The sequence below is a fragment of the Diceros bicornis genome, chromosome 15 (genome assembly GCF_020826845.1).
Source record: "Diceros bicornis minor isolate mBicDic1 chromosome 15, mDicBic1.mat.cur, whole genome shotgun sequence".
Classification (NCBI taxonomy): domain Eukaryota; kingdom Metazoa; phylum Chordata; class Mammalia; order Perissodactyla; family Rhinocerotidae; genus Diceros; species Diceros bicornis.
This window is the reverse complement of record NC_080754.1, coordinates 22684372-22707401: the sequence shown is the minus strand read 5'-3', so window position 1 is coordinate 22707401 and position 23030 is coordinate 22684372. Positions and strand designations below refer to the sequence as shown.

General features: G+C 36.1%; 1 protein-coding gene across 3 annotated transcripts in view; it reads left to right on the top strand.

Moving 5' to 3' along the window:
* The window catches only part of GOLGB1 (golgin B1), a 74688-nt gene that overhangs the window by 26309 nt on the left and 25349 nt on the right, over nucleotides 1–23030 (top strand). For all 3 annotated transcript variants that reach the window (XM_058555878.1, XM_058555875.1, XM_058555877.1), the window contains 3 exons: nucleotides 10867–10981; nucleotides 14320–14393; nucleotides 17242–22436. In XM_058555878.1, coding sequence (XP_058411861.1) covers nucleotides 10867–10981; nucleotides 14320–14393; nucleotides 17242–22436 — 5384 coding nt within the window. The remainder of the gene's footprint in view (nucleotides 1–10866; nucleotides 10982–14319; nucleotides 14394–17241; nucleotides 22437–23030) is intronic.

Below are 23030 nucleotides of genomic sequence, written 5' to 3'. Positions count from 1 at the left end.
GAATTATTATTTTTGATCCTGAATCAGTTTTCCCAGTTGAGAAGTGAATTTAGTTTTTGGTAGACTGAGATTTGATCAGGCTTAATGTGTGTAATTTGGTCTAACCAAACTTAAAAGTCTATTATAGAAATCATAATGCTCCCATTAATTAGTTAACAGTAAAAAATTTAATTGCCAAGTGGCTATTGATTGGCCAGTGTATTCTCTCTTTGTCCTGTAAAAATCTTTGTGGTAAGCTAGATTATAATTACCAGAAATCTGCTTATTGAGCATAAATATCAGAACAAGGAGAGTTAGTTTGATGATTTTAATTGGCTGTGATAGCGTCAAGCTGTGATAATTGGATTCATTCGTCTCCATTATAAGATTATACCCTTCCAAACTGACAGACATATTGGCCAGCAGGGTCCCATGGTTCCTGGGCAGTACTGTGCACTGATAAAAATTTTTGCTTCCTGGTTTCCAGTATCTAGGCTTTCCAATTTCTTCTATTCTACCGTGCTCAACTTTTTCCTCCAATGTTTTGCTAAGACATTTTTCAGCAGTTCCAAAAAATTAAAAGAATTTTATAGTGAACACCTGTATACCCACCATCTAGATTCTATCAACATATGCTTTATCAAATATCTATCCATTTATCCATCCACCAATTTATCTTAATTTTTTATACATTTCACAGTAAGTTGTAGACTTCAATACATTTTTTTCTATATTTCAGCATTTTTTCTTTTGAAGTAAGATTTACAAAACATGAAATATACAAATATTAAATGTACCAGTCATTGAGTTTTGTCAAATGCATATACCTGTGTTACCCAAATCCCTAGCAAGATATATCACCATCATCCCACAAAGTATCCTCATACCCTTTTGTAGTCAACCCCAGCTTTCCCCTCCAGAGATGAGCAGTGTTATATTTTTTCACCATATATTAGTTTTGCCTCTTTTACAACACCATATAAATATAATCGTACAATATGTGCTCTTTTATGTAAAGCTTCTTTGACTCAGCATGCTTTGAGATTCATCCATATTGGTGCATATATCATAATTCTTTTGTATTGCTGAGAAGTATTCCATTTTATGAGTATACTGCATTTTCCTTTTGCATGATTGTGCTATAATTTCCTTTTGATGGATACCTGGGCTTTTTCATGCTTTGTCTGTTATGAGTTAAGCTGCTATGAATATTCTCATACAAGTGTTTGTGTGGACATATGTTTTCATTTATCTTCAGTAAATACTAGTTGAGGAATTTCTGGGCCATAGAGTAAGTATATATTTAGCTTTTTAAGGAACTGCCAGATTTTTTCCCAAAGTGGTTGTATTATGTTGAGAATAAAATATATGAGAGTTCTAGTTGCTCTACATCTTTCCACGATTTGATATTGTCAGTTTTTAAAATTTTAGCCATTCTAATGGGTGTGTAGTGGTATCTCATTATGGTTTCAATTTGCATTTCCCTGATGACAAATGATGTTGAACATTTTTTCTTGAGATTCTTGGCCATTTATATATCTTCTTTTCGTGAAGTATCTTTTTAAGTCATTTTCCTATTTTAAAAATTGAGTTATCTGTCTTTTTATTATCAATTTATAGAAATTCTTTATATATCTTGAATGCCAATTTATTATCAGATATGTTTGGTGAATATTTTCACCTATGCTGTGGCTTGCCTCCTATTCATTTTCCTCATGATGTCTTTTAATTAGCAGGCGTTTTTAATTTTGGTAAAGCCTATTATTTATCAATTTTTATGGTTATAATTTCCTGTGTCCTGTCTATGAAACGTTTGCTTAACCTCAAGTCATGAAGATACACTCTTATGTTTTCTTCCACAAGCTTTATGGTTTTAGCTGTCACAGTTAACCCTCTGAACCTCAGTAAATGTTTGTGTGTGGGGTAAGATAAGGGTCAAGGTTTATTTTTTTTTCCCATGTGCATATCCAGTTGTTTCAGCACCATTTTTTGAAAAGACTTTGCTTTCCTCATTGTATTGCCTTGGTACCTTTGTTGAAAATCAAGTGATTAATAGATCCATTTCTATGCTTTCTATTCTGTTATGTTGATCTCTTTGTCACTCTTTATGCCACTATCACACTGTATTCATTACTGTAGTTTGTAGTTAGTCTTGAAGTTGGGTACTATAAGTCCTCTGACTTTGTTCTTCTTTTCACAACTGCTTTGATTATTCCAGGTCCTTTGCATTTCTACAGAAATTATACAATCAGATTTTTCAAATTCTCTTAAAAAAAAAGTTGGATGGGATTTCAAATTGGCATTGTGTTGAATCTATAGACGAGTCTAGAGAGAATTGGTGTCTTAACGCTACTAAACTTTTCAATCCATGAGTATAGTATATATCTCCACTTATGTAAATCTTTTTTTTTTTTTGTGAGGAAGATCAGCTCTGAACTAACATCCGTTGCTGATCCTCCTCTTGTTGCTGAGGAAGATTGGCCCTGGGCTAACATCCATGCCCATCTTCCTCTACTTTATATGGGACGCCGCCACAGCATGGCTTGACCAGTGGTGCGCCAGTGCACGCCCAGGATCCGAACCTGTGAACCCCAGGCCGCCGAAGCAGAGCGTGCGCACTTAACTGCTTGCGCCACCAGGCCAGCCCCTTTTAGATCTTCTTTAAATTCTTTCAGCAATGTTTTACAGTTTTCATTGGAGTAGTTGTGCACATTTTAAAATTTATTCAAAATACTTCATATTTTTTGGTGCTATTGTGGATGGACTTATTCTAATTTCATTTTCCAGCTGTTTGCTGCTAAGATGTAAGTATACATTGAATTTTTCTCATTAACCTTATATTATGTGAACTTGATAAATATTTATTTTGTTAGTTCTAGTCTCTTTTTGTGGCTTTCTTAGGATTTTCTACATAAACAATCACTTTATCTGCAAATAAAGACAAATTTTAATTACTCTTTTCTAATCCTTATGCCTTTCTTTCTTTTTCTTGCAAGGGACCTTCATTACACTATTTAACAGAAGTGGTAGGATTGGGCCTTCTTGTATTGTTCCTGATCTTAGGAGAAAGTGTTCCATATTTTACCTTTAGCCGTTGCTAGCTTTAAGTTTTCCGTGAATGTCCTTTATCAGACTGAGGTCGTTCCCCTCTATTCCTAGTTTGCTGAGAATTGGTATTGAATCTTGTCAAATGCTTTTTCTGCATTTATTGAAATGATCACATGAGTGTTCTTCTTTATTCTGTTAATATGGTGCAGTACTTTAATTTTTGAATATTAAACCAACTTTGCATTGTTGGGATAAACGGTCATAAAGTATTATCCTTTTCATATATTACTGAATTTGATTTGCTACTATTTTGTGAAGGAATTTACTATCCATATTCATGAAGGACATATTGGTCTATAATTTTCTCTTTGTTTTGTAGTATCTTGGTCAGATTTTGGTATTAGAGTTATGCTGGCCTCATAAAATGAGTGTTCCCTTTTATTTTCTGAGAGTTTGTGTAAGATGGGTATTGTTTCTTTCTTAAGTGTTTAAAAGAATTTACCAGTGGAAACATCTGGGTCTGGAGTTTATAATGAATTGAATTTCTATTACAGATATAAGGCTGATAAGATTTTCTTTTTCATCTTGTGTCCGTTTGGATTTTTGAATTTTTTTGGAAGTTTTGGCCTTTTCACTGAAGATGTCAAATTTCTGTCATATGTTGGTTATAATATTCCCTTTTTATCCTTTTAATGCTTATAAGCTCTGTAGTGGTACCCACTCCTACTCCAATCCCTATTATTGTTGTTTTTTTTTTTAATTGACACATAACGTTGTGTAAGTTTAAGGTGTACAACTTGTTTATTTGATACATTTATATATTGCAGTATGATTACCACTATAGCTTTAGCTAACACCTCCATCATGTCAATTATTGTTTCTTTTTTGTGGTAAGAACATTTAAGATCTAGTCTCTAAGCAACTTTGAAGTATATATACAGTATTGTTAACTGTAATCAAAATGCTGGTTAGATTCGATCTCCAGAATTTGTTTTTCTTCTAACTGCAGGTTTGTGCCCTTTGACCAATATCTCCTCAATATGTGCTTCATTTTCTTGATCAGCCTTAGCTAGAAAGTATTCAACTTTTTTTTTTTGTCTTTTCAAAGAGCTAACTTTTGGCTTGTTAATTTTCTCTATTGCTGGTCTGTTTTCACTTTCATTGATTTTTGCTCTTTGGTATTTCTTTCTACTTATTTGGTTTTACTTTGCTCTTCTTTTTCTAGCTTCTTAAAGTGAAACTTTGTATCAAAGATTTCAGATCTTCTTTTCTCATGTAAACATTTAAAGTTACACAATTCTCAAGCACACAGTTCGATATGTTGTGTTTTTATCATTTAGTTTTTGAAGAGTTTTCTAATTTTCCTTGTGATTTTTGATCATGGATTATTTAGAAGTGTGTTAATATGTAGATATTTAGTTATATTTCTAGGTATCTTATTGTTGATTTCTAATTTAATTTCATTGTGATCAGATAACATGCTCTATATGATTTCAATCCTTTGAAATTTATAGAGTCTTGTTTTATGACATGGCATATGATCTGTCTTGGTGAACATAGCTTGTGCACTTGTAAAGAATGTATATTCTGTAGTTATTGGATGTAATGTTCTACAAATATCACTTAGATCATAATGTTATTCAGATTATCTTTGTTTTGACCAATCTTTGCCCAGTTGTTGAAACTAGACTGATTTTTGTCTAGCTTTGTTTAGTTTTTGTCCAATAGCTAAGAGAGTTTAAAGTATCTAACTATGACTGTGGAATTGGGTATTTCTCCTTTTAACTGATGCTTTTTGCTTTTTTGTATTTTGAATCTATTATTAAGTGCATACACATTTATGATTTTATGTCTTCTGATGAAATGTTCCTTTTTGCATTTATGAAATGTTATTCTATCTCTAGTAATATTTCTTCACCTAAAGTTCTGTTGTATCTGATATTAATAAAAGAACCCCAGTCTTCTTATGTTTACTGTTTGCATGATATATTCTTTTCTGTCCTTTACTTTCAATTTACCGCTTTCTTGAAAGTGAATGTCTTGAAGGCGCGTATGGTTAGGTTATGCTTGACTTATTTTCCTTTTAAACAGCTGTATTAGAGGTATAATTGACATACAATAATCTGCACACTTTAAAGTGTACAATTTGATAAGTTTTGACATATGTGTGAAACCAACACCACTATTAAGAAAATAAACATATCCTCCAGAATTTCTCATGCCCCCTTTTAATTTTTCCTTCACGTCTCCCCCAACCCAGACAACTACTGATCTTCTTTCTGTCATTATGGATTAGTTTGTATTTTTAAGAATTTTATATGAATTATGTGTACTCTTTTTTTTTCTGGCTGCTTTCACTCAGGATACTTATTTTGAAATTCATTCTGTTGTTGTGTGTAGCAATAATTCATTCCTTTGTATTGTGGAGGATATTGTACATACCACGTTTGTTTATCCGTTTACTTGTTGATGGACAGATTTTGGTTGTTGACAGTTTTTGGCTATTACAAATGATGCTATGAATATTCTTTTACAAATCTTTGGTTGCACCTATGTTTTCTTTACTCTCAGTAAATACCTAGAAGTGGAATACCTGTATCATATGGGAGATATTTGGGAGGTTTTAAGACACTGCCAGACTGTTTTCTAAAGTGGTGTTACCATTTTACATTCCCACCAGCAGTGTATGAGAGTTCCAGGAATAAACCTCACTTGGTAACGATATATTATCCTTCTATTTTGTTGGATTCAGTTTGCCAAAATTTTGTTTTAAAGTTTTGCATCTGTGTTCATGAAGAATGTTTGTCTCTCTGTAATTTTCTGTTTTTGTATATGAGTAATGCTGGCCTTTTAGAATGAATTGGGAAGTATTCTTTCCTCTTTAGTTTTTGGAAAGATTTTGTGTAGACTTGATATTATTTGTTCCTTACATGTTTTGTGAAAATTCACCAGTGAAGCCATCTAGTCCTGGAGTTTTCTTTGTAGGAGCATTTTTCTGTACAAATTCTATTTGTTTAGTAGCTGCATGTCTATTCAGGTTATCTGTTTTTTCTTGAGTGAGCTTTCATGTTTTATATCTTTTAGGGAATTTGTTCATTTCATCTGAAGTGTCAAATTTATAGGCATAAAGTTATTCATAACAATCCCTAATTATCCTCGTAGTATGTATAGAATCTGTAGTCGTGTCACCTCTCCCATTCCTGATATTGGTAATTTGTTTTTTCTTTCTTACATAGGTTAGACTGCCCAGAGGTTTACCAACTTTACTTAAAGATCTCAAAAAAACCGGCTTAGGTTTCATTGATTCAGTTTTTTCTATTTTATTGATTTCTACTTTGATCTTTATTATTCCTTTCTTCTGTTTACTTTGGATTTGATTTCCTCTTTTTCTTAGCTTCTTAAAGTAGAAGCTGAGGCCATTAGTTTGAGACCTTTCTTATTTCTAATATAAGCATTTTGCACTACAAATTTCCCCCTAAAATCTGCTTTAGCAGCATCCCACAAATTCTCTTGTGTTTTCATTTTCACTCAGTTCAAAGTACTAATTTCCCTTTTGATTTCTTCTTTGCCCCCTGGGTTATTTAGTTTCCAAAATATTTGGGGATGATATATCTAGAGGTCTTTCTGTGACTGATTTTTAATTTAATTCCATTGTGGTTAGAGCACATACTTCATAAACTTGAATCTTTTAGAATTGATTGAGACTTGTTTTATGGTCTAGAATATTGTCATTTTGATAAATATTCCAAGTGTACTTGAAAATAATGTGTAGTTTGCTGTTGTTGGCTGGAGTGTTCTATAAATGTCAATCATGTAAGGTTCGTTGATAGTGTTATTAAAGCATACTGTATCCTTGTTGCTTTTCTGCCTACTTGTTCTCTCAAATTATTGAGAGGAGTATTGAAATCTCAGGTGATAGTTGTGGATTTATTTATAGTTCTATAAGTTTTTGCATCATGTATTTTCAAGCTGTGTTATTGGAGGCTTAAACATTTAGGATTCTTATGTCTTCTTGATTAAGTGACGCATTTATCACTATGAAATGACCTTCTTTATCCCTGCTGACATTCTCTTCTCTGAAATGTATTTTTATCTGATATTAATATAGCTACTCCGCTTTCCTTTTGACTAGTGTTGGCATGGTGTTTCTTTTTTCTTTCTTTTACTTTTAACTTATTTGTATCTTTATACTTAAAGTGCATCACTTATATGCAACATAGAGTTTGATCCTACTTCTTATCTAGTCTGTCAATCTCTCCCTTTTAGTTGGAGCGTTTAGACCATTTACATTAATGTTGTGATTGATATAGTTTTAAGTTTCTCACTTTGCTATTTGTTTTCTATTTTCCCAACTGTTGTCTTACTCTTTTCTACTTTTCCTTCCTTTAAAAACTTGGCCTGGGGCTGGCCCCGTGGCCTAGTGGTTAAGTGCACGTTCTCCGCTGCTGGAGGCCCAAGTTTGGATCCTAGGCGCGCACTGACTCACCACTTCTCAGGCCATGCTGTGGCGGCATCCCACATAAAGTGGAGGAAGATCAGCACAGATGTTAGCTCAGGGCCAGTCTTCCTCAAAAAAAGAGGAGGGTTGGCATAGATGTTAGCTCAGGGCTGATCTTCCTCACACACACACAAAAAATTGGCCAAGTATTTTTTATGATTCTGTTTTTCCTCCTTTTCATCTTATTAGCTATAATTCTTTGTTTTGTATAGTGGCTGCATTAGGGATTATAGTCTACATTTTTATCATAGTTTACCTTCACATAATATTATGCTGCTTCATGTATGGAATGAGAACCTTACAGTCATATACTTGCATTTCTTCACTCTTGGGATTTATGTTATTGTTGTTTTACTTATACATTTGTTATAAACAAAAAATATAACACGTTATTTAAAAATTTTATTTTTGTTTAATCAATTATCTTTTAAAGCGACTCAAATAATAAGAAAATAAATCTTAACTACTATTGCAGTTACCATTTCTGGTACTTTTCATTCTTTGGGGTAGATCAAGAGTTGACAATCTTTTTCTGTAAAGGGTCAAATAGTAAATATTTTCAGTTTTTGGACCATACAGTCTGTGTTGTAACTACTCAACTCTGCTGTTGTAGAGGAGGAGCAGACGTAGAACAAAGGTAAACAAATGGGCTGTGGCTGTGTTCCATTACAACTTTATTACAAAAACAGGTGGAAGGCCTCCAAAGTTTGCTGAACTCTGGTGAAGTTTCATATTTTCAACTGGTATCATTTTCCTTCTGCCCGAAGGACTTCCTTTAGTGTGTGTGTGTGTGTGTGTGTGTGTGTGTGTACGTGCAAGTCTGCTGTTGATGGGTTCTTAAAGCTCTTATATCTCTGAAGACATCTTTATCTCTCCATTGTTGTTGAAAGATATTTTTAAAAGCTGACTATAGAATTCTACATTGATAGTTGTTGTTTTTTTCTTCTAGTACTTTAAGGCTATTACCCTACTGTCTTGTTTTTTGCATTTTTTTTTTTTGACAAGAAATCTGCTGTCATTTTTTGTCTTCCCCCCCCACCCGCCCCTCCTCAAGTGCTTTTAGGATTTTATCACTGGTTTTAAGCACTTGGATTGTGATGTATATTGGCATAGTTTTCTTCATGTTTCTTGTGCTTGGAGTTCATTGAGCCTTTTGAATCTCTATGTTTATAGTTTTCATCAATTTGGAAAACTTTCTGTCATTAATTAGTCAAATATTTTTTCTGACCCTCTCTCCTCCTTTGGGGACTCCAATTACACATATATTAGATGACTTGAAGTTTTTCCAGAACTCATTGATGCTCTTTTAAGTTTTTTGCATTCTTTTTTTCTCTCTTTCATTTGTTAGTTTCTGTTTCTTTATCTTCAAGTTCGCTAATCTTCTGCAGTGTTCAATTTGTTGTTAATTCCATCTAGTGTATTTTTATATCTCAAACACTGTGTTTTCTTCTCTAGAAATTTGATTTGGGCTTTAAAAAATATCTTGCATGTTTTTATTTGACTTTTTGCATATGTAGAATGCAGTTATACTGTTTTAATGTCCTTACCTTTTAATTCTAACATCAGTGTCAGGACTGGGTCATTTTCAATTGATTATTCTCTTCATTATGGCTTATATTTTCCTTCTTTTTTGCATGCCTAATAACCTTTGATTGGTTGCCAGACATTGTGGTTGCTGGATATTTTTGTATTCGCATAAATATTTTGAAGTTTTTAATGGGATGCAATTAAGTTACTTGAAAACAGTTTGATCCTTTTGGATCCTGCCTCTTTGATTTGTTAGGCAGGTCTTAATACTTGCTCAGTCATTCCTTGCTACGAAGGCAAGACCTTGCTTAGTGCCCTGCTCAATGCCCTGCAAAGTGTAAGTTTTTTCATGTTTGGCTATGGGAAGAGGCACTCTTCCCGGCCCTGTGTGAGCACCAAGTGTCATTCTCTAATCTCTTCAGGGAGTTTTGGGTAGTTCAGATAGCCTTGGATAGTTTCCTCACATTCGTGTGCTACTCTGTACTGTGCTTAATACTTGTTGAGGACCCTCTGCAGATCTCCAGGGTTTTCTCTCTGTGTAGATCTCTCTTATCTGGTACTCTGTTCTGTGAACTCCAGCCACTTGATCTCCCTCCTCAACTTAGGGAGTCCACCTGGCTCTGCCTAGGTTCCGTCTTCTTGGGCCACAGCCTGGAAACTCTCTTAAGGCACTAAACTTGGTTAGTTGTTGGCTCACCTTATTTCTGTCCCACCTCTCAGGCATCACAGTAGAGTATTGATTACTTTTTATCGGCCAATAATTTGGACTCAGACCACAAACTCTGGCCTATGGTGGGCACCCACTCAGTTCATTTATTTTTGTCTTCACTGGACTGCTTCGAGTCAGCCCTGTAAATGCATAGTTCATCGTTCAGCTAGAGATTTGGGCCAAGTTTATACATAGAATTTAGGGCTCCCCCTTGCTGAAATTTTTTTCTCCTCTCTATGATTTCCCCCCTCACATTCTGGCAGCTGTGTTTGTCCCAAAGTCTGTCTTCTCATTCTTTAAGCCAGAAAGACTTGTGGCTTTTCTGTTGGTGTTTTACTTGCCCTGTGTAATGCAAACTGGGAACTTCCCTCAAGATAAAAGCCATAAAATGCTTATACTCATCCCTTGCCATTTCTTTAAACATCAAACGAAGGTTTGGGGTGAGTGAAATGTAAAGACCCTCAAGGCTCAAAAATTCTGTATAATTTTATGAAAAATTATATAGAATAATCCCCTTGGAGAAGAAAAACATATAAAAATATAAAAAGACATAAAACTAAAGATGTGGCAAAATTAAATATTTGCGTGTCATTAGGAAAACCAAACATTAGGGATGCATAGATTAAGTGCAATAGAATTTTTATTATACTTGGAAAAAACAAAAACAATTATGACTCTTCTTCTTTTTTAAGGGATACATATTACTTTTGCCTCTGATCTTCTTTGGGAGCCTCTCTTCATGTTCAGTCTCCTTCAAGAGAGTGACCTTATTACCAGGTGGCATTAATCTAATTTTGTAATATTATTTGTTTGTAGACCTGAAAATGTTCTTTCTTGTGCAGTAGACTTGGGATTTCTGTCTTTGTAATCTAGGCTTCAGTCTTAAATTCAAAAGCCAGTGAACTAGAAGTTTGTGTGAAAGATTTTCTACTTCAGATAAAAAGCATTACTTTAAAGATTACCAAGGCAGATAAGTAGATGCTATTTTTAAAGTATTTTCATGGCTGGAGAACTTTTAGAAGACCAAAGTGCTAGAGGCTATCTGGGCATTAGTATGAGAGTTTTTCACTGGAGAATCATTAATTTGTTTCTTTCTATAATTTAGGCAGTCACTGAGGAGAATATTGCCTTTTTGCAGAAGAGAGTGGTAGAACTAGAGAATGAAAAGGGAGCCTTGCTCCTTAGTTCTGTAGAGCTGGAGGAGCTGAAAGCTGAGAATGGTACGTATAAATGAAAACCATAATTCTCTGTCTTCTTAACCCACAAGTGCCTCTACTTTTATCACTGTACGTATATAACATGTAGATTTTCTGATTCTATGATAATAAAGGTCTTAGCAGAGCTGGTAGTTATCGAAGATAGGATTAATACACGTTAAACAATTTAAGCACAATACCTGTGTTTACATAAATATAACATTTTGAAGTATAGGCTATAAATGCTGCAGGATTTCTGTATTATATTCTTTTTGGAGTGGTCAAGGAATCTTCTAGGAAGTATGGCTTGAATAGGACCTTAGTAAGATAATGAATTTTTAAATAGGCAAAATTAAGAAAGAAAGGACATTCCCGGTAATAAATTTGTGGGATGAGGTAACAGAGATCAGTACATAAAGGTTCAAAGGTAGAAAACCATGTTGGTTATTGCTCATGCTATGTACTGCTTAGAACCTCCATCCCTTTCCTTTAACCTGGCTACTTCTTACTTATCTTTCAAGCCTCAACGAGGACATTATCTTTTTAGGAAGTTGACCCTGATCCCCCAAGGTTGAGTTAAATGCATTTTTGTGTTTCTATAACATCCTAGCATTCTTTTAACATTGTATTAAAATCATCTGTTTATATATTTATATTTTATACTATATACTCTTTAAAGATAAAGTATAAGCTCTTCAAGGGCAGGGGCCATTTTTTTTTTCATCTTTGCTTTAACCTTTACCAAGAACTAGTATAGTACCTGGCAAATAGTGGCTGCTAAATAAAGTTTTGCTGGATTGAACTAAACTCAGCATTTTATTGTATTGGGCTGTGTGTGAACAGTTAGTAAAAATGAAGACATACCCCCTTGCATTTATCACCTGCTTCAGAAGGACTTTCTGGTTTTAGTAGCACGTAGTTAACAATGCTTTACTGATCTATTTTATCCTGGATTAACTAACTACTATGCTTGATCTTCTAAGAGTGAGAATGAACACCAAGTAAAGTTAGTACCATTTCTTAAACTCTAAAGCCAATATTTCCACCTTAACCCTTTTATGGTTCCACTTGGCTTTAAACTGGGGGTTATATACCCTGATTAGACTATTCCCACCATTGCTAATACATAAAGAACTCCACAAATTTAGCTCATTATTCAACCCACTCAGAGCACTTCTTTGAGACCATATCCATGATGCTTATTTTGCAGTTGTGCAAACAATACTTGTCACTGCCTTGTAGCTCATTATGGTTTAGAGGTGTTATGTGAGTTTCATTCTCTTTGGCCTTTCCTGCGGGGATCACTGGACTTTAAAGTTTTCAGTGTTAGTTTTCATGTCTGGTCTTATAGGTTACTTTTGCTTTATGGGTCATGTTCTACTCAGCTTACCTTTTGCACTTTCATTTCTACCACTATACTTCTTCAAATAATCTTGTGAAGTGTCTGAACACATTATATACTGGCTTGAATTCATTTATTTCATGAATTTTCATTCATTCATTCAGCAAATTTCTGTGGTGCCTTTGGTATGTGCCAGACACTAATCTAGTTGCTGACAATGCTGCTCTGAATATATTAGAGGGGAAGACAGGCCATAAACATGTATATAAATAAGAAAATGTCAGAGAGTGATAAGTATTAGGATAAAAATAAAACAGGTTACTGCAAGTGTGCCTAGGGGAAAAGGAAAGCAGCATTAGAGTGGTCAAAGTGGGCCTCTCCGAGAACTTGAAACCTGACTGATGAAAAGGGGACAGCCATGCAAGGAGGCAGAGCAAACTGCATTCCAGGCAGGGAAAAGAGCAGTGTAAATACCCTGAGGTATGAATAAACTCAATATGATTGTAGACAGAGAGAAGCCCAGTGTTTTGGGAGTAGAGTAAACAAAAAATGGGCAGCGCAAGAAGAGGAGGTTGGAGAATAAGTGAGGTCAAATCATGAGGGCCCATATAGGTCATGCTAAGACATTTGGATGTAGCATAAAAAATATGCTGGGGCCGGCCAGGTGGTGTAGCGGTTAAGTACGCGTGCTTGGCTTCAGCGGCCCAGGGTTCGCAGGTTCGGATCCCAGGCGGGCACCGCAGAACTGCTTGTCAAGCCATGCTGTGGCGGCATCCCATATAAAGTAGAGGAAGGTGGGCATGGATGTTAGCCCAGGGCCAATCTTTCTCAGCAAAAAGAGGAGGATTGGCATTGGATGTTAGCTCAGGGCTAATCTTCCTTACAAAAAAAAAAAAATGCTTTTTTTTTTTTCTTTAGTATATCTGTCTTAGCATCTCAGAAAGAGTATAAACTCCTTGGGGGCATATTAATACTCAATATTTTTATCCTCCAAGGTACTACTACCCTTTTTAGGTATATGCATTGTAATAGACCATGGGGTAGAACTCAGAAGACTAGATTCTGATACCATCTCTCTCTGCGCTAGCTGTAGGTCATGTCATCTCTTTGTTTCTTCATATGATCATTGAGGAGATTGGATAGCTCCCTTCTGGTGCTAAAATTTGATGTCTTTATGCACATATGCAAAAGAACTTTGAAGACATTATAAGTGGTATATTAATGCAAGATGTATATTATCAACACAGTAGGGTCATGGGTAAATTAAGGCAAATTTATTGCCCTAGAAGTCCCAAATTATGCCGCAGGAATAGCTCCTTCTTGTCACATGCTCTGTCATCACTCTCCGTACAAAGCCTTCCACTATTTATTATACTTCACTCAGGTTAATTACCATCACCTAGTAACATTCTTTTTTTATTTTTTTTTACAGTTTTTAGTTATTTTTTTACAGTTATTGAGAAATAATTGACATACATTGCTGTATATGTTTAAGGTGTAAGACATGATGGTTTGATTTACATATATTGCGAAATGATTACCACAATAGGTTCAGCTAACATCCATCTTCTCATACAGATACAATAAAAAGAAAAGAATAAAGGAAAAAAAATTTTCTCCTTGTGATGACAACTCTTAGAGTTTACTCTCTTAACAGCTTTACTAGATATCATTCAGCCAAGTTAACTATAGTCATCATGTTGTACCTTCCATCCCTAATACTTATTTATCTTATAACGCAGTTTGTACCTTTTTATCGCCTTCCTCCAATTGCCCGCTCCCCGCCTCTAGCCTTTGCCTCTGGTAACCACAAGTCTTACCATTCTATCTTATATCTCATCTTCTCTTGCAACTTCTTTATTTTAATAAAATATGCCTTTTATCTCCCCCAAACTAGTTTGTCTGTTTCTTTCCTCTTGATTATTTCGTTCATTTCAAATAGGCTCCCACACAATCATGCCTCTGTTTTTTCAAATACTCTACATATGTCTTCTAAGAATATTTATTTTGTGACTTTCAGAAAAACTGTCTTCTCAGATTACTCTCCTGGAGGCTCAGAATATAACTGGAGGGGCAGATAGAGAAGTCGGTGAGGTAAGTGATGTGTTCTTAAAATAACCAAATATGAAGTAGATCAAGAGGAGGTAGCCTCAAACCTAAAAAACATTTCAGCAATTTTCTAATGTTGACAGAGAATTACATTACCTAGAAAGTGAGATTTATTTAAGAGAGTCATTATTTTTCATTTACTCTCATTTGTTTTAGAATATTTTGATTTTTTTAGTTGTCCTGAATCAACATAAGTACATTAGCCACTTATTTGGGATTTGATAACCCATTTCTCATGGGCTATCATCTATCTCAATTTCTTTGCCCATCTCAGAAGTTTGTCAATGAAGAGATTAGATAAAAATCTCTAGTCCCCCCTCACCAATCGGCATAGTTTCACTTAGGATTATATTAAAAAGGATATCTTTGGAGAATGATGCTTTTTATAACCTGAAAATTACTATAAGAAATGTGTGGTTGCTTAATATTCTGTTAAGATTATTATTAGTTGTATTGTGTTTATTTAGCTATGTTCTTCCAATCAAGAAGTCAGTGACAGAATCATAAATGGCCTTAAGGAATAAGGTAACTTCTTAACAGAAGTATCTGCTTACTTAGTGTATTAGAGTTCTCCAGAGAAACAGAACTAATAGGAAGTGCATATATAGAGAGAGATTTATTTTAAGGAATTGGCTCACACAGTTGTGGGGGCTGACAAATCCAAAACCTGCAGCATAAGCCAGCAGTCTGGAGAGCTGGAAAGAGTTGCAGTTTGAGTCCCAAGGCAGTCTACTGGCAGAATTTCCTCTTTTTGAAGGAGATTAGTCTTTGGTTAAGTCCATAAACTGATTGGATGAGGCCCACTCCTATTATAGAAGGTAGTAATCTGCTTTACTCAAAGTCTACTGATTTAAATGTTAATCCAACCAATAAAATACCTTCACAGAAACATTTGGAATAACGTTTGACCAAGTATTTGGGTCCTATGGCCTAGCCAAGGTGACACATAAAATTAATCACCACATTTATATATCTTTTCCTGGGGCCACTGATGCTATCTTCACAACATTGTCAAAAGGGGACTAAATTTTGAAAATTGTAGCATTATATGGTTACTGACAAATTACAAGAGTCCAGAGTAAAAATGAATCTTGTTTGGCCAAGGGGGTGCTTAATGTTTTAAGATGCTTGGTGGTAATGTCTAGTGAAAATAAGATAACTTAGCTCAAAAAAGAACAGATAAGAAAGATGAGAATCTGTCAAGAAAAAGAGAAAGAAAAAGACAACAACCAGAAGGGAGAACAAATAAACAGGGTACAATGGAAAAGAAAGGGAAAAAATAAAACACACAGGAATTGCAAAAGGCAGGGTGACTAGGATAATCCCTTGGGGTAAGAGAGAGTAGAGAAGGCTCATAGAAAGTGTAAGGGCAGCCAAAAGGGGAAGACAAGTATTAGGACAGAAAGTAATGAGAGTGCCTGGAAAGAGCAGAGTTCTCTGGTTCTCTGTCCTCTCATTATGGAATGATGTTGATTTGCTACGTGAGCCAAAAAGTTAGTTGAACTTGGTGGATATTGTGGGGAGCATCAGAGGGCATGACTAAGGAAAGGAAGAGAGTGAGTGAAGTGGTGTGACAGTTAGAAAAAAGGAAATAAGAATACTTAGATAAGAGAGAATAAGAAAGAAGTTAGTTACATTGAAGTCTTCTGGCAGAAGTGATGCCTGAACTATATCAGGTTGTTAATGTCAGTAGGGATGGATAAATAGGAATGTGACATGAAGAAATTATAAAGGAACTTTTTCACTGTGCTAACACCGTGTCCAGTTTTGGTCTATAGAAATTTGAGTATGAGTACTGCAGAGAGTGAAGAATTGTAAATGATTAAAAATAATGCTTATGAAAAATGAGATAACTTTTCTTAAAATAATAAATTCTAGTATAATGAATATTTTTTTCTTAGTGGCTGAGAATGATACCAAGATAATAGCTAATATTCATTGACTACTTACTCTGTGCCAGCTTCTGCTAGTAATGACAGAGCTAAGATGTGAGCGCAGGTAGGCAAGCTCAGAGCTTGTCCTCTTGGCCACTACGTTATTTGACAATCCTATGGGTTTTTTTCCTCCTATCAAGTTGAAATTTTTTTCTGGGGAAAAAAAAAGGTGCTGTTGGCAAAGGCGGAGATTTTATTGTTTACACTGTCCCCAAACTCATTTAATAAGACACTAGTTAAATTTACTATAAGATTCACTGATTTCATTTCCCAAGAAAACAACTAGAGGAAGAAGTTTTATGGATTGAGCAGTCTAACACAGTAAGCTTTGTAATAACAACTTGGTAATTATTTTGTCAAACATGTCCATAATTTCATACCCAAGCCCTAGCAGAACTCCTTTTTGATGATTTCATCCTGGTAATTATTCTCAATCTACTTGTTTGATAATCTACTTATCGTTAATGGCTATCTTATCAAATGTTTCTCATTTCAATTGATAGTTTAGGAAAAGGAATCCCATACCTTCCTCCTTGGCATGGGGTGAAACAAAAGTTTAGTCATTTCCTGCTCCTCTTTTTATTTTGAAGCAGTTCTTAGGAGAAACAAGTAGAAGTTTTAATCTTAAGAAAAAAGTTTCCAAGTAAGGAATGTCTAGAAAATGAGTTCCATGTTTCCTTAGGTCTTATGAATTTGTCTTGACCTCAGTGCAGGATTGACAGAGAGCCCTTAGAGGTCCAATTTGAGAAAATAAAAACTGATTTTAAAAGTATTTAGCAGTTTTATGGTAGGAAGGTTTGGACTGTAAAATTTCAGGTTTTGGGAAATGGAAAAAATACAGTTTTCAGTTAGGCTGTTTCTTAAAAAACATTTTCTTTCTTTCTTTTTTTTTTAAATAGATCAGCAGAGTTGATATTACCAGGCTCAACAAGAGCAGCTCTTCTGCCGAGGAAAGTGGACAAGATGTGCTAGAGAACACATTTTCTCAGAAACATAAAGAACTATCAGTTTTATTGCTGGAAATGAAAGAAGCTCAAGAGGAGATTGCATTTCTTAAGTTGCAGCTCCAGGGTAAAAGGGCAGAGGGGGACGCTGAGGTGCTTGACCAGAAAGAAATGAAGCAGATAGAGAATGAAGGAGTATCTCCAGTTAGAATGACAGTATTGCCTGAAGATACAGGGCAGCATTTTCCCCCAGTGCCAAATGAAGAGGGCAGTCTTCCAACAATTGAAAAAGAAGAGCAGATGAGCACTGAACATCCACAAAGAACATCTGAGGAAATATCTCTGAATGACACTGGAATGGAATTGAAATCAGCAAAGCAGGGTGATGTTGATAACCTGCCTTCTGCTGTACCAGATATTTGTGAGAGTCACCAGGATGAATTGGAAAGACTAAAAAGTCAAATTTTGGAGCTTGAGATAAGCTTTCATAAAGCAGAAGAAACTTATGAGAAAAATTTAGATGACAAAGCTAAGGAAATAAGCAACTTAACCCAATTGATTGAAGAGTTAGAGAAAAATGCAGAAAACACCAACAGTGCATTCACTGCTTTGTCTGAAGAAAGAGACCAGCTTCTTTCTCAGGTGAAGGAATTTAGTGTAGTAACAGAACTGAGGGCTCAGGTACAACAACTGGAAGTGAACCTTGCAGAAGCAGAAAGGCAAAGAAGACTTGACTATGAAAGTCAAACTGCTCATCACAACTTGCTTACTGAACAGATCCACAGTCTCAGCATAGAAGCCAAATCTAAAGATGTGAAAATTGAAGTTCTACAGAATGAACTGGATGATGTGCAGCTTCAGTTTTCTGAGCAGAATACACGGATAAAAAGTCTGCAAAGCCAGCTGCAGAAGAAGGAAAGTGAAGTGCTTGAGGGAGCAGAACATGTGAGGGATATCGCAAATAAGATGGAAGAACTTTCACAGGCTCTTTCACAGAAGGAACTTGAAATAGCAAAAATGGATCAACTCTTACTAGAGAAAAAGAGAGATGTGGAAACCCTCCAACAAACCATTGAGGAGAAGGATCAGCAAGTGACAGAAATCAGCTTTAGTATGTCTGAGAAAATGGTTCAGCTCAATGAAGAGAAGTTTTCACTTGGAGTTGAAATTAAGACTCTCAAAGAACAGCTGAATTTATTATCCAGAGCTGAGGAAGCAAAAAAAGAGCAAGTGGAAGAAGATCAAGAAGTTGTTTCTGGCCTTAAGCAGAATTATGATGAGTTGAGCCCAGCCAGGCTAATAAGTAAAGAAGAACTTCAGCATGAATTAGACCTTGTAAAGAAAGAAAGTGAGCAGAGAAAGAGAAAGCTCCAGGCAGCTCTTATTAACAGGAAGGAACTTCTACAGAGAGTCAGTAGATTGGAAGAGGAATTGGCCAAAGTGAAAGATGAATCTAGAAAAGAGATCCCGCTCAATGAGAGTGAGAGGGGGGAGATGGAGGAAGATAAGGAAAGCAAAGAGGACTCAGAAAAATGTATGACTTCTAAATGCCAAGAAATAGAAATTTCTTTAAAACAGACAATATCTGAGAAAGAAATGGAACTAGAGCACGTAAGGAAGGATTTGGAAGAAAAGGCAGCAGCCGAAGAACAGTTACAGGCTGTGGTCAAACAAATGCATCAGAACCTGCACGAGAAGACAAACCAAATAGATTTGCTCCAAGCAGAAATCATCGAAAACCAAACAATTATCCGAAAGTTAACCACAGGTAATAAGGATGCAGGTGATGGAGACTCAGCAGCACCTGTAAAAGAAACAGAAGTGATCAGTCCACCTGGTGCAGGCGGTGGAGAACACTGGAAACCAGAACTGGAAGAAAAGATATTGGACCTCGAAAAAGAAAAGGAGCAACTTCAAAAGAAGCTACAGGAAGCATTAACCTCTCGCAAGGTGATTCTAAAAAAGGCACAGGAGAAAGAAAGACATCTTAAGGAAGAGCTGAAGCAACAGAAAGATGATTATAATCGCTTGCAAGAACAGTTCGATGAGCAAAGCAAGGAAAACGAGAACATTGGAGACCAGCTAAGGCGACTCCAGTTTCAAGTAAGGGAGTCTATAGACAGAAAACTCCCAAGCACTGACCAGCAGGAACCGAGCTCTCCCACTCAAGGTTTAGAAGAAACTTTATTCAAAGCTACAGAGCAGCAACCTGCTCAACCTGCTTCGGGGTCTGACTTGTGCCCAGACTGGCCTTCTCATCCTGAAGATGCAAGTGCTCTGCAGGGCAGTACTTCTGTTGCTCAGACTAAGACCCACCTGAAAGAAATAGAGGCTGAGAAAGAAGAATTAGAATTGAAGGTTAGTTCTACAACAAGTGAGCTTAGCAAAAAATCAGAAGAGATATTTCAGTTACAAGAGCAGATAAATAAACAGGGTTTAGAAATCCAAAGTCTGAAGGCAGCATCCCAGGAAGCTGAAGCCCACACAGAGAGCCTGAGGGAGAAACTGGAAAGCAGTCAACTAGAAATTGCTGGACTAGAACATTTAAGAAAATTACAGCCTGAACTAGATGAACTGCAAAAAATCTTAAGCAAAAAGGAAGAAGAAGTTGGATACCTTTCTGGACAGCTTAGCGAGAAAGAAAAAGCCCTTACTAAAGTGCAGACAGAGATAATAGAACAAGAGGATTTAATTAAGGCTTTGCGTACACAGCTGGAAATGCAAGCCAAAGAACATGATGAGAAGATAAAGCAGTTACAGGTGGAACTTTGTGAAATGAAGCAAAAACCAGAAGAGACTGGAGAAGAAAGTAAAGCAAAGCAACAAATACAGAGGAAGCTGCAAGCTGCCCTTATTTCCCGAAAAGAAGCACTAAAAGAAAACAAAGGTCTCCAAGAGGAGTTGTCTTTGGCCAGAGATACCATTGAACATCTCACTAAGTCTCTGGCAGATGTGGAAAGCCAAGTTTCTGCTCAAAATAAAGAAAAAGATACATTCTTAGGAAAGTTAGCTCTTCTTCAGGAAGAAAGAGACAAACTCATTGCAGAAATGGACAGATCATTAATGGAAAATCAGAGTCTCAATGGCTCTTGTGAAAGTCTGAAATTAGCTCTGGAGGGTCTTACTAAAGACAAGGAAAACTTAGTGAAGGAAATTGAATCTTTGAAATGTTCTAAGATTGCAGAAAGCACTGAGTGGCAAGAGAAACACAAAGAGTTACAAAAAGAATATGAAATTCTTCTGCAGTCCTATGAGAATGTTAGTAATGAGGCAGAGAGGATTCAGCATGTGGTGGAAGCCGTGAGACAAGAGAAGCAAGAACTATATGGCAAGTTAAGGAGTGTAGAAGCAAACAAGAAAGAGACAGAAAAGCAGTTGCAGGAAGCTGAACAGGAAATGGAAGAAATGAAAGAAAAGATGAGAAAGTTTGCTAAATCAAAACAGCAGAAAATCCTAGAGTTAGAAGAAGAGAATGACCGGCTTAGAGCAGAAGTACCTCCTGCAGGAGGTATATCTAAAGATTGTATGGAAGAAAGAAGTTCCAATTCCAACATGAAGGAGGAACTAGAAAGGGTCAAAACAGAGTATAAAACCCTTTCTAAGGAGTTTGAGGCTTTAATGGCTGAAAAGGACTCCCTAAGTGAAGAGGTTCAAGGTTTAAAGCATCAGATAGAAGGTAATGTATCCAAACAAGCTAGCCTAGAGGCCACTGAGAAACACGATAACCAAATGAATGTCGTTGAAGAGGCCACACAGACTGTCCCAGGTGAAGCTAATGAGCAAGACTCTCCGAGCATGAGCACAAAGCCTGAATATTCAGAATCCATTCTATCAGAGAACAGTGCCAAGCCTGATATAACTGAGAATTTCAGCTCACATGATGAAATTAATAACTATCTGCTGCAGATTGATCAGCTCAAAGAAAGAATTGCTGAATTAGAGGAGGAGAAGCAGAAAGAAAAAGAATTTGGCCAGACTTTAGAAAATGAGAGAAATGCTTTGCTGAATCAGATGTCAGCAAAAGATAGTGAACTAAAAATGCTTCAGGAAGAAGTAACCAAAATTAACCTTTTAAATCAGCAAATCCAAGAAGAACTTGCCAGAGTTACCAAGCTAAAGGAGACAGCAGAAGAAGAGAAAGATGATTTGGAAGAGAGGCTTATGAATCAATTGGCAGAACTTAATGGAAGCATTGGGAATTATTATCAGGATGTTACAGATGCCCAAATGAAAAATGAGCTGCTAGAGTCTGAAATGCAGAACCTTAAAAAGTGTGTGAGTGAATTGGAAGAAGAAAAGCAGCAGTTAGTCAAGGAGAAAACTAAGGTGGAATCAGAAATACGAAAGGAATATATGGAGAAAATACAAGGTGCTCAGAAAGGACCTGGCAATAAGAGCCATGCAAAGGAACTTCAGGAGCTGTTAAAAGAAAAACAACAGGAAGTAAAGCAGCTGCAGAAGGACTGCATCAGGTACCAAGAGAAAATTAGTGCCCTGGAGAGAACTGTTAAGGCCCTAGAATTTGTTCAGACTGAGTCCCAAAAAGATTTGGAAATAACCAAAGAAAATTTGGCTCAAGCCAATGAAAACCGCCAGAAGGCAGAAACAGAATTAGCTAGCTTCAAAGTACTGCTAGATGACACTCAAAGTGAAGCAGCAAGGGTTCTAGCAGACAATCTCAAGTTGAAGAAGGAACTTCAGTCAAATAAAGAATCAGTTAAAAGCCAAATGAAACAAAAGGATGAAGATCTTGAGCGAAGACTGGAGCAGGTAGAAGAGAAACACCTGAAAGAGAAGAAGAATATGCAAGAGAAGCTGGATGCTTTGCGTAGAGAAAAAGTCCACTTAGAAGAGACATTTGGAGAGATTCAGATGACTTTGAACAAGAAAGACAAAGAAGTTAAGCAACTTCAGGAGCACTTGGATAGTACTGTGGCCCAGCTTGCGGCTTTCACTAAGAGCATGTCTTCCCTCCAGGATGATCGGGACAGGGTGATAGATGAAGCCAAGAAATGGGAGAGGAAGTTCAGTGATGCTATTCAAACCAAAGAAGAAGAAATTAGACTCAAAGAGGAGAATTGCAGTGTTCTAAAGGATCAACTTAAGCAGATGTCCATCCATATGGAGGAATTGAAGATCAACATTTCTAGGTAAATGAATAATAAATTTTTTTGCTCTTCCAAAGGCAATTGAAGGCAAAGAAAGTCTCTATTTAAACTATTTCTATTCCCTTTAATATTATGGAACTAATTTTGGCTTAAATTCCCCTGGAAGATATATTCTCTCTTGCTTCTGACTCTCTCTCTCTTTTTTTTTTAGCAAATGACTTTCTGCAATAACTTGTATTAACATGAAAAATTCACAACTGCTTCTCTTCCTGTCTTTCTATTGAGAGATCTCTTAGATTTCTCCCTCTCTTTTCATTTTCATTTCCACTACCCTTGTCTGGTTTTTTACTGTAGCACTCCCAAATTATTGCCCTTGCCTCCTAAATGATCTCCTCTTTTTCTCTTCTCCACATTCCACATGAATTCATACTGCATATGCCTTTTAGAGTTATTTTCCTCAAACTCCACTTTTTTATCACTTTTCAAGCTCAAGAACTAACAATGTCCCCCACACTTTGTACTCCTCTACTTTTAATAGAATCCTTCTGCTCTGAGACAGGTTTCCTCATTGTCTCTCATACCAAGATTATTCCTTTAAGGGGCCAGACATTAACTTGTCTGGAGCAAAGTAAAGCA